This window comes from Diabrotica virgifera, chromosome 3 (genome assembly GCF_917563875.1).
Source record: "Diabrotica virgifera virgifera chromosome 3, PGI_DIABVI_V3a".
Lineage (NCBI taxonomy): Eukaryota > Metazoa > Arthropoda > Insecta > Coleoptera > Chrysomelidae > Diabrotica > Diabrotica virgifera.
The window spans coordinates 155,545,835-155,561,197 of NC_065445.1; the positions used below are offsets into that span (position 1 = coordinate 155,545,835).

The window sequence follows — 15,363 nt, forward strand, 5'->3', positions numbered from 1 at the left end:
TTGAGACCTCAGTGCCGCTTGACCGTTCTCCTAGAGAACAAGACACTACTGGTACGTCACGAGTGAGGGGAGTAGGCAGATTGAGACCCCGAACTCGAACGGAACCATACCGTTCGAGTTTGCAGATTGAGACCCCGAACTCGAACGGAACCATACCCCTCTTGATAATGGCTCCAAAAAGGGTGCCGAAACGTCGAGTTATAAATTCTCAACGCGGTTCTTCCCGAGAACTTAGTAATTTTCATTTACCTGACCGCGGAAATCTTTCCGAACATATATATATATATATATATATATATATATATATATATATATATATATATATATATAATATATATATATATATATATATATATATATTGTTATATTTCTATTTGATATGAAAATTAAATTTTGATAATCATAAACAGAATTCAAATTAATATAAAATATTTTCAATTTTCTCAACCACGGGCATATAAATTTAGAACAACCTGTATACAACAAATTGTTATATTTAATTTTAAGAAGTGATTAGACGAAGCTTACGAAACTCGGGACAATGCGCTTAGAATAAACAAAGTGAATGGCGCGTACCATTATCGTTGTTCGCGGAAGGTTCGATCATTAGCCTATGCTAAATAAGACTCAGTTGAAAAAGATAATAGGTCATTATCGTTGTTCGCGGAAGGTTCGATCATTAGCCTATGCTAAATAAGACTCAGTTGAAAAAGATAATAGGTCATTATCGTTGTTCGCGGAAGGTTCGATCATTAGCCTATGCTAAATAAGACTCAGTTGAAATAGAGAATAGGTCATTAAAATTTGTAAATAGTAGAAAGTAATTTTAGAATGGGAATTAACTATTTTTTTTGGAAATCCATTAAGCATATTTAGAAAGATTAAAAATTGGTTTTGAGGAATACTGCGAATGAGAGTTGGTGGTGGAAGTTTGATTTGTGAATATGGAAGGGATATTTAGAAAGTAGGTGAATGACTGAAAAAAGGAGATAAGAATGTTTTGAGCTGTCGAGAAGTGAAGTCGAGTAGTAGACGGTAGTGTACGGAGAGTGAGAAAGCCGGTGTAGTTCCGTGAGTGTGGAGATCTATCGTGGAACGAGAGGTAGGCCATGTTGAGAGTAAAGAACCTCCTTGAGCCAAGAGTGTCCCGGTAGCTGATTGCAGTTTCGAAAAAGGTAGAACACAGCATCACGACAGAAGCAGGAGCGAGAGCTATACGAGCTAATCTTCAAAGGAGAACATTACTGAAAGCCAGGACGAGGTTTTGATCGCAGCCAAGGATAGCAGGAAACGGGTCTTGTGTGAAGACATTCTCAGTTCACCAGAAAAAGGTCAGTCTCATTTGTTTGGACATGAATGTATGGGTTTTTCGTATTAAATACCACATTATAAATTGAAGAACATAATCAATAATATCAGAAAAGCTTCATCAAACTTAAATAGAATTGTTGCTAATAAATCCTAATAGTTAAATGTTAATAAAAACTTTCAATTGGAAACCAAAAGGAAATAAGATTCCCATTTGTAAATGTTATGTTTAAGAATAATAAGATCTAGCACATATTAAGCAGTGATTGCCATTTAAATAAAATAAACAATATTTTGATTATAATTGTAACCCATATGTGTGTATTATTTTACTCTTTTCTTTCCGATCCCGATTAGGAACCATTGAGAAATACTGAGAAGCCACGTAAGTAAGTAATTAATTTTATAATTCGCCCTGAGATTGAAAACATATTGATATGTGATCTGGTTAATTAATTAAATTATTATTAATGCATTGATTAAATTAAATGACAAATAAGAATATTATCTCATATCAATAATCAAGATCACATCAACTGTCGTCCAACGTGGAAAGCATGGAAAAGTATTTCTAGTGGCAAATTTGAAGGATAGAAAGAGTAAAGCCGGTATTTGAAAATTTATATGCCTGTGGTAAAAAGTGAGATACTTACATTTGATAACATAAAATTTTAGATCTCTTTAGGTACAAATTTTACATAACTGATTTAATATTTTATTTTTACGATATTTACATTTGATATATTTATTGACAATTTATAATATTTGGGTGAGAAAAAGTCGTCTTGGTAACATACTAGTAAAATTTCATATTTGGCGGGGACAGTACTTCTTGAAAACAAATGTCTGTGACAAGAAGCCAAAGTAAAGACAATAAAAAACAAAAAGAACATTCAAATCAAGAGGATAATTCAGACAAAGAAGATATTTTAGACACAACAATCATGGAAACAGGAAAAAAAGAATTGACAGAATTAGAAAAGATATTACAACTTATGCAACTCCAATCACAAAAAATGGATGAAGCAAAAAGGACAATGGATAAAAATCAGGAGGAAACAAAACAAGCAATGGATAAAAGTCAGGAAGAAACATCAAAGAAAATGGATAAAGTGGATCAAAAAATGGATGAAACACAACAAAAAATGGATGAAACACAACAAAAAATGGATGAAACACAACAAAAAATGGATGAAACACAACAAAAATTGGATCAAAAAATGGATGAAACAAAAAGAATAATGCAAGAAAATCAGAAGGAAACAAAACAAGCCATAGAAGAGAACAACAAGAAAATGGAGGAACGCATAGAAAAGTATGAAATGAAAATTCAAGATAAAATAAAGGAGTTAACGAATGGCCAGAAAAAGGAACTAGAAAATTTGGAAAATAAGTTGGAAAATGCTATTCAAGTAGATAGAGAAGAAGTGGAAAAAAGAATCACAGAAATAGAAAAACAAGTCACCGAAAACCGGACGCAACAAAATGTAGGAGAAAGAAGAGAAATGGTTATACATAGCACAGATGACGTGAAGATAAGGTTTGGCGGGGATGTAAGAAGATTACACCCAGTGCCGTTCATAAATAGCCTGAAAAAGAAAATACAACACATCGGAAATTTCGAAACAGCAAAAGAAACTATCAGAAACCATCTCAAATATGAAGCAAGCCTATGGTTCGATAGCAAAGAAGAAGAATTCGGCAATTGGCAACAATTTGAACAAAAATTTTTGAATTATTTCTGGGGAAAGGTCCAACAATTGGAAATTAACAAGGAATTGCAAAATGGGAAATACAATGATAGGATGGGTGTATCAGAAAGGACATATGCTTTGCAAATTTACAATAATGCAAAACATTTGCAATATAATTACTCATCGGAACAATTAGTCGAACTGATTGCAAGACATTTCGAGGAAACGCTGGAAGACCATATCACATTGCAAAATTACAAAGACATAGATAGTTTATGCCAATTCCTACAAATAAGAGAATCACGTCTAAGAGAAAGAAAATCAAGAAGGTCGCGAGAAGATTACAGGCCCCGAGAAACACAAGATTACAGAGATAGAAATCAAAATAGGAGGGACACTAAAAACCAAAAATCAAACAGGAATCTTTTGTCACCCCAAGGAGTTTATTAAATTGGCAGGAAACAACGAAAAGAAAAATGGAGTTAATTTAAAATTTGTGGATGGATTTATCAACGAGAAACCAATTATTATGATAGACACTGGATCTGAAATAACATTGGTCAACAGAAAACTAATAGAAGAAGTTAACTTAACAAATTTAATTTACAAAATACCTAGGGTAAATTTAGTGGGCACAAACAAACGGACATTGGCAACTATAAATGAAGGCATACGAGTAATGGTACGACTGGGTAAGAATATGTATGCACTACAATGTGTAATAATGCCAAACATGTCACATGACATGATAGTAGGAGTTGACGAATTGGCAGAAAAACATGTAGTGATAGATTTTAAAAATAATACGATGAAACTAACAGAAGAAAGAGAAAAAGAACAGGACAAGGAACATGAGAAACAAAATACGGACGAATCAGGTAAAGAACAAACAGTGGAAATGAATTTGGCAGCGAAGCAAGGACAAAGAAAAAAAAGGAGAAAAGGTCAGAAAAAGATAAAAGAAAATGAAACCTGTGGCTCCTCAAAAGAAGAGTTGAGCCCAGAAGAAGAAAATTTGAGAGTATCAGAAACAAAGGAAACCTGGGATTCCTCAAAAGAAGAGACGAGCTCAGGAGAAGAAGAAATAAAGCTAAAAAATGAAAGTGAAAAGAATATGATTGAAACAGTGGTATTTGAAGAGGAGGTATATGCAAACGAGGATGCAGAATGCACGGTAAACATGTGTGAAGAATCTGAGAAAGAAGACAGAAAATTAATATGTGGAGAAGGGAAAGAAAAAGAATTGCGGTTGATGTTAAGAAACTACGAAAATTTGATCAATGAGGAAAACAGAGTGGCTAAAAAGTACGAACATTCATTTGAGGTGAAAAACTTGGGAAATTTTCGATCAAAGACTTACCCGATTCCATACAAGTATCGACAAGAGGTGAAAGAAGAAATAAATAAAATGTTGGAAGATCAAATCATCGAAAGATGTGATTCACCGTATGTTAACCCGATTGTGATAGTAAAGAAAAGCAATGGAGAATTGAGATTATGTTTAGATGCCAGGAATATCAACCAGCACACTGTAACACAATATGAATTACCTCTAAACATCGAGGCCATTTTTGGAAGAATCACCGGGTCACACATATTTTCGAAAATTGACTTAAAACACAGTTTTTGGTTGATACCGTTAGCTGAAAAGTGTAGAAACTACACCGCTTTTTCTATTGATGGTATTGTCTACCGGTTTAAGGTAGTGCCATTTGGATTGCAGAGTGCTTGTGCTGCACTCGTCCGAGCTCTACATACCATTTTGAATCGCCATGAAGATTTCATAGTTCATTATATCGATGATTTATTAATTTTTTCACAAGATACTCAGAGTCATCTGGAACACATAGAAATAATTCTGAAAGAATTGGACACAGCGGGATTGAAATTAAACATTGAAAAATGTCAATTTTTTCAAAAAGAAGTCATTTATTTGGGTTTTCAATTGGACACCAAAACAGTAAGATTAGCCGAAGACAGAGTCAAGCTCATAGATGAATACCCAAGACCAACGAATTTGAAAACATTGAGAGGTTTTCTTGGCACGATAAATTATTTTAAAAAGCTGATTCCCGATTTGAGCCAAAAGGAAATCCCTCTGATAAAATTGCTTAAAAAAGGAATAAAATGGAATTGGAAAGAAGAACAGGAGGAAGCTTTCGAAACATTAAAACGAGAATTCGCAAAAGGAACGAAAATATACCACCCCATTTACAATTTACCTTTTATACTCCGAACTGATGCGTCCATACAAAAATTTGCAGGAGTTCTGTCTTAAATACAAAACGACCAAGAAGTGCCGATATGTTTTATATCTCGAGTGACTAAAACACGTGAGAGAAAATATAGTGTTACAGAATTGGAGTTTGCCAGTGTACTATATTGCGTAAACAAATTGAGGTTTTACTTATTGGGAGCAAAATTCACAATCGAAACAGACCATGCAGCTTTAGTACATATCATGAAGAATAGATTAGTAAATAATAGAATACATAGAGGCATTCTATTATTACAGGAGTATGATTTTGAGTTCCGATATATAAAAAGGAAAGACAACATAATAGCCGACGCTCTAACACGGGATGAGGACACCGGAAAAAAAGGAAACAATTACTCTACAGGTGGGACTAAATAGATTAATACAAGAAGAAGGGATATATTCGTTAAATGAGATAAGGACAAACCAGGAAGACCTAGAGGAAAGAGAAAAAAGAAGAGCGGAAGTAGAAAATAACATATATTTTAAGAGAATAGACGGAAAGGAACTATATTTAGTGACACAGACATTGGCCGAAAAGATAATAAAGAAATTACATGAGGACAATGGGCATATCGGTAGCAGAAAAGTTTGGCTCGTTTTTAGGGAAAATTACATCAGCCGACAGGATTACCGCATTGCAAAGGAAATTACCCAGAAGTGCGATGTATGTCAAAAATATAAGAGTCGGAATTTCAAAAACGAAAATGTTGCCAAAAATATTGAAGCCCGAAACAAACTAGACATTGTAGCAATAGATATGTTAAGCGATCTAATTATGACCACTAAAAGGAACAAACATATTCTGGTAATGGTGGAAGTGTTTTCAAAATACGTAAAATTATATAGTTGCCGCACCACAAAGGGGGAAGAAATATTAAGAAAAATCGACAATTTTATAGCCATAGTAGGAACACCAAAAAAAATTCTACTGGTCAATGCAACGTATTTCCGAAATGATCGTTTCAAGGGACAACTTCGAGAACGAGGAATAGAGACAAATTTTGTCAGCATCAGGCATCCACAGAGTACTCCTTCGGAACGATTCATACAGGAAGTGACGAAATTTCTTCGCATTGCAACAGATGGTCAACATCGCCACTGGGACAGGAAAATGGCGGAAATAGAAAGGTATCTAAATACAATTCCGAGCACAGTAACAAAAGAGACCCCAGAATACATCATGAAGGGTGTACTGCCGATAAGGCCATGGGAAGACCAAGAGCCAAAAGAATATCAACAGGTGATTGAAACCGTACAGAGAAGATTACGGCAAAGCAACGAAAAATATATCCAAAGACAGGAACACAATAGAAAAAGAAGACCAGTGACTTTCCAAAAGGGTGAAAAAGTACTCGTGAGGGCATTACGAGTATCAAATCTTCCTGGGGGCATTTGCGCAAAGTTGATGCCTGTTTTCGAAGGCCCGTACATCGTGAATAATGAAAATGGGATAAATAGTTATGAGTTGAGGCACAGGAACTCGGAAAAGATCCGAGGAATTTATAATATTCACGATGTATACAAATATCACGAATAAAAGACAGAATTATATGAAGTAGATAGTAAGTTAGGATATAAGACGTAGATTAAAGTAAGGAAATATACAGGGAGTTGGTTTTGCCTCGAGAAAATTTATTTAAAAATGCAGATAAATTTTATCGAATACAAGGCGGGGATTTGTTATATTTCTATTTGATATGAAAATTAAATTTTGATAATCATAAACAGAATTCAATTTAATATAAAATATTTTCAATTTTCTCAACCACGGGCATATAAATTTAGAACAACCTGTATACAACAAATTGTTATATTTAATTTTAAGAAGTGATTAGACGAAGCTTACGAAACTCGGGACAATGCGCTTAGAATAAACAAAGTGAATGGCGCGTACCATTATCGTTGTTCGCGGAAGGTTCGATCATTAGCCTATGCTAAATAAGACTCAGTTGAAAAAGATAATAGGTCATTATCGTTGTTCGCGGAAGGTTCGATCATTAGCCTATGCTAAATAAGACTCAGTTGAAATAGAGAATAGGTCATTAAAATTTGTAAATAGTAGAAAGTAATTTTAGAATGGGAATTAACTATTTTTTTTTTGGAAATCCATTAAGCATATTTAGAAAGATTAAAAATTGGTTTTGAGGAATACTGCGAATGAGAGTTGGTGGTGTAAGTTTGATTTGTGAATATGGAAGGGATATTTAGAAAGTAGGTGAATGACTGAAAAAAGGAGATAAGAATGTTTTGAGCTGTCGAGAAGTGAAGTCGAGTAGTAGACGGTAGTGTACGGAGAGTGAGAAAGCCGGTGTAGTTCCGTGAGTGTGGAGATCTATCGTGGAACGAGAGGTAGGCCATGTTGAGAGTAAAGAACCTCCTTGAGCCAAGAGTGTCCCGGTAGCTGATTGCAGTTTCGAAAAAGGTAGAACACAGCATCACGACAGAAGCAGGAGCGAGAGCTATACGAGCTAATCTTCAAAGGAGAACATTACTGAAAGCCAGGACGAGGTTTTGATCGCAGCCAAGGATAGCAGGAAACGGGTCTTGTGTGAAGACATTCTCAGTTCACCAGAAAAAGGTCAGTCTCATTTGTTTGGACATGAATGTATGGGTTTTTCGTATTAAATACCACATTATAAATTGAAGAACATAATCAATAATATCAGAAAAGCTTCATCAAACTTAAATAGAATTGTTGCTAATAAATCCTAATAGTTAAATGTTAATAAAAACTTTCAATTGGAAACCAAAAGGAAATAAGATTCCCATTTGTAAATGTTATGTTTAAGAATAATAAGATCTAGCACATATTAAGCAGTGATTGCCATTTAAATAAAATAAACAATATTTTGATTATAATTGTAACCCATATGTGTGTATTATTTTACTCTTTTCTTTCCGATCCCGATTAGGAACCATTGAGAAATACTGAGAAGCCACGTAAGTAAGTAATTAATTTTATAATTCGCCCTGAGATTGAAAACATATTGATATGTGATCTGGTTAATTAATTAAATTATTATTAATGCATTGATTAAATTAAATGACAAATAAGAATATTATCTCATATCAATAATCAAGATCACATCAACATATATATATATATATATATATATATATATATATATATATATATATATATATATATATATATATATATATATATATGTTACACTTGAAGTTTCCGCGGAAGCTATATGTGCTTTCTGTTGTTTTCCGGGTTTGACTCCGCGTTGAATAATTTTGGTTTTGAGAAAAACCATTATTTTGACGACGTTTCGGCAAGATCTCACTTGCCATTGTCAAGTCAGGTAGTTCCGCTTCTCGCTGCTGCTTGAAGTAAACTGAATTCTTACTCACGATACCGTCACTTATGTAGTTGATCCTGATACTGCTGCTGCTTGCCCTGCGCGAACTCTGGCTCTTGTTATCGGTCCGGTGTAGGTTGCAGTCGTCGGCGGGATGTTACGCGTGGATGTTGCGGCCTGATTTATTTTGGACTTTTTCTTCAGAACCGTTTTCCATGTTGTAGGAAGCCGTTGCGCATCATCTCTTTGGTTTAAGCCGTTGGGATTTCTTTCAATTTCTATCGATTCTGATTTCCCGTTTTCTTTTTACTTCGATGTTAGCTAATATCGTTGTTTGGTTCAGGTTTATTGTGTGTCCTGTATTTGCGACATGTTGAGCCAGGGATGACGTGGTTTCTCCCCTTTCGATAACATTTCGGTGTTCTTCTCGTCTTACCTGGATTCTTCGGTTGGTCTGTCCAATGTACGACTTTCCACAATCCCCACACGGAATCTCGTATACACCTTGGCTTTCTAACGATATTTTGGTCTTTGGTGTTGGTAAAATAGTTGAGATCTTTCTGTCCGTATTAAATATCGTCTCTATGTTGTGTTTTCTCAGCACTCTCCCTATTTTCTCTGTCGTACCCTTCACATATGGCAGAATGATTTTGCCGATCGGTTTATTGTCTTCTGTAGGGTCCTTATCTCTTCTTCGAGCATTTTGAGCTTTTTCGATGTTGTATGTTGAGAAGCCGTTTTTTCTTAACGCTGTTTTCACGTTATGCATTTCTTCATTTTGATGTTCTTGGTCTGTCAGTCTTTCGGATCTTGTAATCAAGGTTTTGATGACTGAATGCAGTTGTGCAGGATGGTGGTGTGAAGCAGCATTCAGATACCTATCGGTGTGTGTCGGTTTCCGATACAGTGTATGGCCTATGTGTCCGTCTTGTTTCTTTATTATTAACACATCTAAGAATGGAATTTGATCGTTTTTTTCCAGTTATATGGTAAACTGAATTTTATGGTGGATATTGTTGATGTGTTCTAAAAAAGCCTTTAGATTTTCTTCTCCGTGGGTCCAGATGATAAAAGTGTCATCCACGTATCTAAGCCACATTTTGGGTTTGTATTCAGCTGTTTCTATTGCCCGCTGTTCTATTTCCTTCACAAACAAGTTCGCTATTACTGGTGACAGTGGGGAACCCATCGGTGCTCCCTCAACTTGTTTATATCTTTGTTCCTTATAGATGAAATAAGTGTTATTTAAACAGTGTTTGGTTAGGTTTAGTGTATCCGGTGATATTGGATACTTTTTGCTTATGATGTCCAGTGATTCATCTATAGGAACATTCGTGAAAAGTGAGACAACATCGAAGCTGACTAGTAAATGTCCCGGCTCAAGAGTCACACCTTTTATACGCTCGATGAAGTGGCTCGCGTTCTTGACGTAAGAATCCGCTTCCTCCGCGTATGGTTGCAGCTGTTGAGCCAGAAATTTTGCCAGCGGTTGTAAGGGAGATCCGATGGAGCTCACAATTGGTCGCAGTGGTAATGCTGCCTTGTGTACCTTGGGTAAGCCGTAAAATTTTGGGCATCTAGATGACTTCTCTCTAGGTATGAGATGGACCTGTTGTTCTTTATTGATATTTGAGGCTTTGATCTTGGCTTTTGTTATTTTCTCTAGATAGGTTGTCGGGTCTGACGAGATGCTTTGATATGTTGTATCATTTAAGATGTCGTTTATTTTTGTTTCGTAGTCTTGAATATTCATCACTACCGTAGCGTTGCCTTTGTCAGCTGGAAGCACGATGATTTCTTTGTTGTTCTTCAAATTATGTAAGGCTTCTTTCTCTTCCCGTGTTAAATTTCTTTTTGGTGGTTTAGCTGTTCTTAATATTTTTGATACGTCTTGGCGTATGATCTCGGCTGTTTCTGCTGGGAGATTAGTAATTGTAGTCTCTACCTCAGTAATGATGTTTTCTACGGGAATGTATGTAGGTGCAACAGCAAAATTGAAACCTTTTGCAAGAACACTATTCGTGGCTTCATCCAGTGTCAGATTTGAAAAGTTATATACTAAATTGTTTGTTTCTATTTGTGGATTTTCTTTCTTTTTTGGCCGCTGTTGTAGTAACAAATTTTCAAACTTTTTAATTTGTTTGGTCTTAGTGAGATCAGCATCTGTTTCTGCTCGAAAGTTTGTCAGTTGTTCAAAGAAATTCCATAATGTTGGATGGATTGTGTTACTTAGTTTAAGATGCAGCTGTAATGATTCTGCATTCATTTTGTCGATGTCTCGTCTGGTATCATGGATTGCCTCTCTAATACGCGCCAGGCTTGCTCTTCTTAAGATGTTTTTAGTTTTATAGTTGTTTTTGTGAAAAGTGAGCTTCATACAAGTCGGTATAATGCTTTCGTCACGGCAGCGTTCTAAAAACGTAAGGTTGCATAACAACGTCCTTCGTTTCGATCGTAGTTTTTCGTATCTTCTGATGTCTGGTAGAATTTCCTCCCCGTAGAGGTTAATTATGTTGCACTTGAAGTTTCCGCGGGAGCTATATGTGCTTTCTGTTGTTTTGCGGGTTTGACTCCGCGTTGAATAATTTTGGTTTTGAGAAAAACCATTATTTTGACGACGTTTCGGCAAGATCTCACTTGCCATTGTCAAGTCAGGTAGTTCCACTTCTCGCTGCTGCTTGAAGTAAACTGAATTCTTACTCACGATACCGTCACTTATGTAGTTGATCCTGATGCTGCTGCTGCTTGCCCTGCGCGAACTCTGGCTCTTGTTATCGGTCCGGTGTAGGTTGCAGTCGTCGGTGGGATGTTACGCGTGGATGTTGCGGCCTGATTTATTTTGGACTTTTTCTTCAGTACCGTTTTCCATGTTGTAGGAAGCCGTTGCGCATCATCTCTTTGGTTTAAGCCGTTGGGATTTCTTTCAATTTCTATCGATTCTCTGATTTCCCGTTTTCTTTTTACTTCGATGTTAGCTAACATCGTTGTTTGGTTCAGGTTTATTGTGTGTCCTGTATTTGCGACATGTTGAGCCAGGGATGACGTGGTTTCTCCCCTTTCGATAACATTTCGGTGTTCTTCTCGTCTTACCTGGATTCTTCGGTTGGTCTGTCCAATGTACGACTTTCCACAATCCCCACACGGAATCTCGTATACACCTTGGCTTTCTAACGATATTTTGGTCTTTGGTGTTGGTAAAATAGTTGAGATCTTTCTGTCCGTATTAAATATCGTCTCTATGTTGTGTTTTCTCAGCACTCTCCCTATTTTCTCTGTCGTACCCTTCACATATGGCAGAATGGTTTTGCCGATTGGTTTATTGTCTTCTGTAGGGTCCTTATCTCTTCTTCGAGCATTTTGAGCTTTTTCGAATATATATATATAATATTATGTTCGTATCTACAGTCAATGGGAGGAATACCTAAGTGACACACAGTTTGGTTTCCGTAACGGGTTTGGAACCAGAGAGGCATTGTTTGGGATGAACGTACTGGTTCGAAGATGTCGAGATATATCTGTAGACATATACTGTTGTTTTATTGACTTCCAAAAGGCATTTGATCGTGTTAGGCGCTCTATATTGATCGAAGTTCTAAAAGACATTGGCATGGACGGCAGAGATGTTCGAATAATTGTAAATTTATATTGGAATCAAACAACATCAGTTTTAGTAGATGGTGTGGCATCACAGGCTCTTAATATTAAAAGAAGAGTACGGCAGGGATGTCTCTTGTCACCCCTGATTTTCAGCGTTTACTCCGAAAGAATTTTCAGAAATGCACTTTCTGAAAAACAAGAAGGAATAATTATTGTGAACGGTGAAGTCATCAATAATTTGCGATATGCGGACGATATAGTACTCCTAGCTTCTAGTCAAGAAGAGCTGCAAATACTACTGGATAGTGTCGTGGACAGTTGTAGGGAGGCAGGTCTGGATCTGAACATACGGAAAACCAAAATACTCGTAATAAGTAAACAACAGAATATAAAACCGTCTATATAATATGTAAATAATACCAAACTTGAGCAAGTTGATAAAATCGTTTACCTTGGACAGCAATTACATTGTAACGCAGAAAGTCACGGCGAAATTAGATCTAGGATAGAGAAGGCCAAAGCCGCTTTTAGAAGGATGTCCAAGGTGTTATGTAACAGAGACCTAAAATTGGCATTAAGGATCCGTCTGCTTCGCTGCTACGTGTTCTCGGTCTTACTTTACGGTGTCGAGTCCTGGACTGTGAATAAAATCGATCTAAATCGCCTTGAGGCTTTCGAAATGTGGTGTTATGGAAGAATTTTAAAAGTTTCCTGGGTGGAGAAGATTCGAAACTCCACAATACTAGGACGTCTCAGCAAGACTACTGAGATTATAAGAAGCATCAAGCAGAGAAAGCTGGAGTATTCCGGTGATGTAATGAGAGGTCCCAAATATAGGTTACTGCAAAATATTATGCAAGGAAAAATAGCAGGCAGACGCAGTCCAGGCCGAAGAAGAACTTCATAGTTGAAGAACTTGCGAGATTGGTATGGTGTTGATACAAGCATGCTATTTAGGGTGGCAGTGAATAAAATTAAGATGGCTATGATGGTAGCCAACGTTCTGAAAGGACATGGTATATGAAGAAGAAGAGAAGGTATCAAGTAAGTCTCACTCACCATATCTTGAGCAGATGCAAAGCTCTCTCCTTCCGACAAATTCAAATCTTTTCCCGGCGACTCTTCCCGGACTCCACTTTCGGATCTAAACAATATGGACATTTCATCTAAGAACAACATTTCTGAGTTCTCTTGTAGTTCTATGGCGTACTCTAAGAGTTGCTGTAAATCCTTGCAGAAAGCAGTTTCTTCGGGCCCGAGAACGGGCAGCGTTTGCCCACCGTCTTTGGTATTGCGGTAAGCTGCCAGGGCGTCCTCCCAGTAGCCTATGCACGTTTCTAAGGCTTCCATACCTGAAAAGAAAATCGTATTTGGTTTAATAATTTATAAATATCTTCTATTCAGCCGTAGTTAATTGTGTCTATTTGTCGAAAATAATACACAGCAGAATTGTTAAAACTCTTAAATATGAAATTAGTGACTCACAATTTGGCTTTAGAAATGGTATGAGCAATGCATACTTATAGCATGAACTGACACTAACAGCAACAAGCAAGAAAGAACTACAAAAGTTAATGAAAAACATAATAACAGAAGCCAAAAAATTGGGACTTACATAAATGAAGAAAAGACAAAGTATATGATAATGGGGGAGATCCAAAAAGAAAAAGAAAATAACATCTTAGTACAAATAGATGGAGAAAAAACATACTCGTTCAAAAGAGCCAAAGAAATTATTTACCTGGGAGCCAAAATAGATGAAAATGGTCATGAGTAAGGGGAGATAAAAGCAAGAATAACTAAAGAAAATAAAAAATATGGAGCATTACACACATTAATGAAATCCAAATGCGTATCAAGAAAAACAAAAATAAGAATTTATAAGACTGTTATCAGACCTACAGTAACATCCGCATTCGACACATGGGTGCTCAAAAAGTCAGAAACAGACCTTTTAGAAAGATGGGAGAGAAAAATGCAAAGAGCAATATATGGAGGTGTGAAAATAGAAGGTCAGTGGAGAAGAAGAACCAATAAACAATTGGAAGAACTATATAAAGATACAACGATCACGACGACGATCAAAGCACAGCGAATACGATATTTGGGTAGCATTACCAGGTGTCCCGATTTGCGCGGTACGTCCCGATTTTCAGGGGTCTGGGGACGCGTACCGATTTGTACCTGATCGGGACACTAAATGTCCCGATTTTCAGCCACGAAAACCAATTTCAGGAGGATTTGTAGTGAATTTTATAACTATGTTATAAAAACAAGACACTCCTAAAAGCGGCAAAATGGAATGAAAAATATAATTAAATAAAAAATAAATAATTTACTTAATCTACGATTTTTTTTGTAATTTTGTCTGATTATTATTATTATGTAAGATTAAATACAAATTATAGAAACACCTTGTAGTCCAGTAAATTAACTGGAAACACCGTTGGAGGGACGCCGGTGTTCAACATTCCTCCATGGAGAGTTTGGAGTAGTTCCAATGTCTCTTTCCAGCGTTTTGCACTTGCAGTAAGTTCAATGTGTCGCTAAGCCTTCGATAGCTAAGAGGAGAACTTTTAATGAACCGTAAGATGCTGTAATTCTGGCCTGTTGAATTGTTAATGTAAATAAAACACTTTCTATTTTGCTATGACTGTAATGAAGTTGAAAAGGGCAAGAAATAGAATTTTACATGTGAACAATTGAGTTAACAACTTATCCGTGAAAGACGCCACTACACATATATTTACACTTTGTACCGGCTTTTTGCTAATTGCGGCGTGAAGAATTCTCTTCGAAAAAGCGTAAATGAAAAGAGGTTTTTGCGTACGTTCTTAATGAGTGTTGATAGTTGACTGACTGTTGCACCCCGCTCTTTCATCCCGTTAACAAATATTTCCGTTGGGTGCTTTGGGTAAAAGAGAGGCGGAGATTAACATTCTTGGAAGCTTTCACTGCGTAATGGAATTATTTTATGGTTGTTACAGAGGCGGCGCGGAAATTTGTTGCTGGTGAAATAGAATTTATTTTGGGTGGAGAATATAGTTCTCCAACATTCCCCCCGGCGTTAGAGCCTTGTGGTCTAACCTACTCTTCTTTACCTTGATTAGGGAGAACCGAAATTTTAGAGATTGCCCTTGTGAATTGACCATCGATGGTCTTCAACTTGACCACTCTGACTTTGCCATCTTGCCCG

General features: G+C 36.4%; 1 protein-coding gene across 1 annotated transcript in view; it reads right to left on the minus strand.

The window, feature by feature from the left end:
• The window catches only part of LOC126882595 (mitoguardin), a 100,429-nt gene that overhangs the window by 81,065 nt on the left and 4,001 nt on the right, over window positions 1-15,363 (minus strand). Inside the window, exon 2 of the mRNA XM_050647568.1 lies at window positions 13,227-13,519. Within this exon, the coding sequence (XP_050503525.1) occupies window positions 13,227-13,519 (293 nt within the window). The remainder of the gene's footprint in view (window positions 1-13,226; window positions 13,520-15,363) is intronic.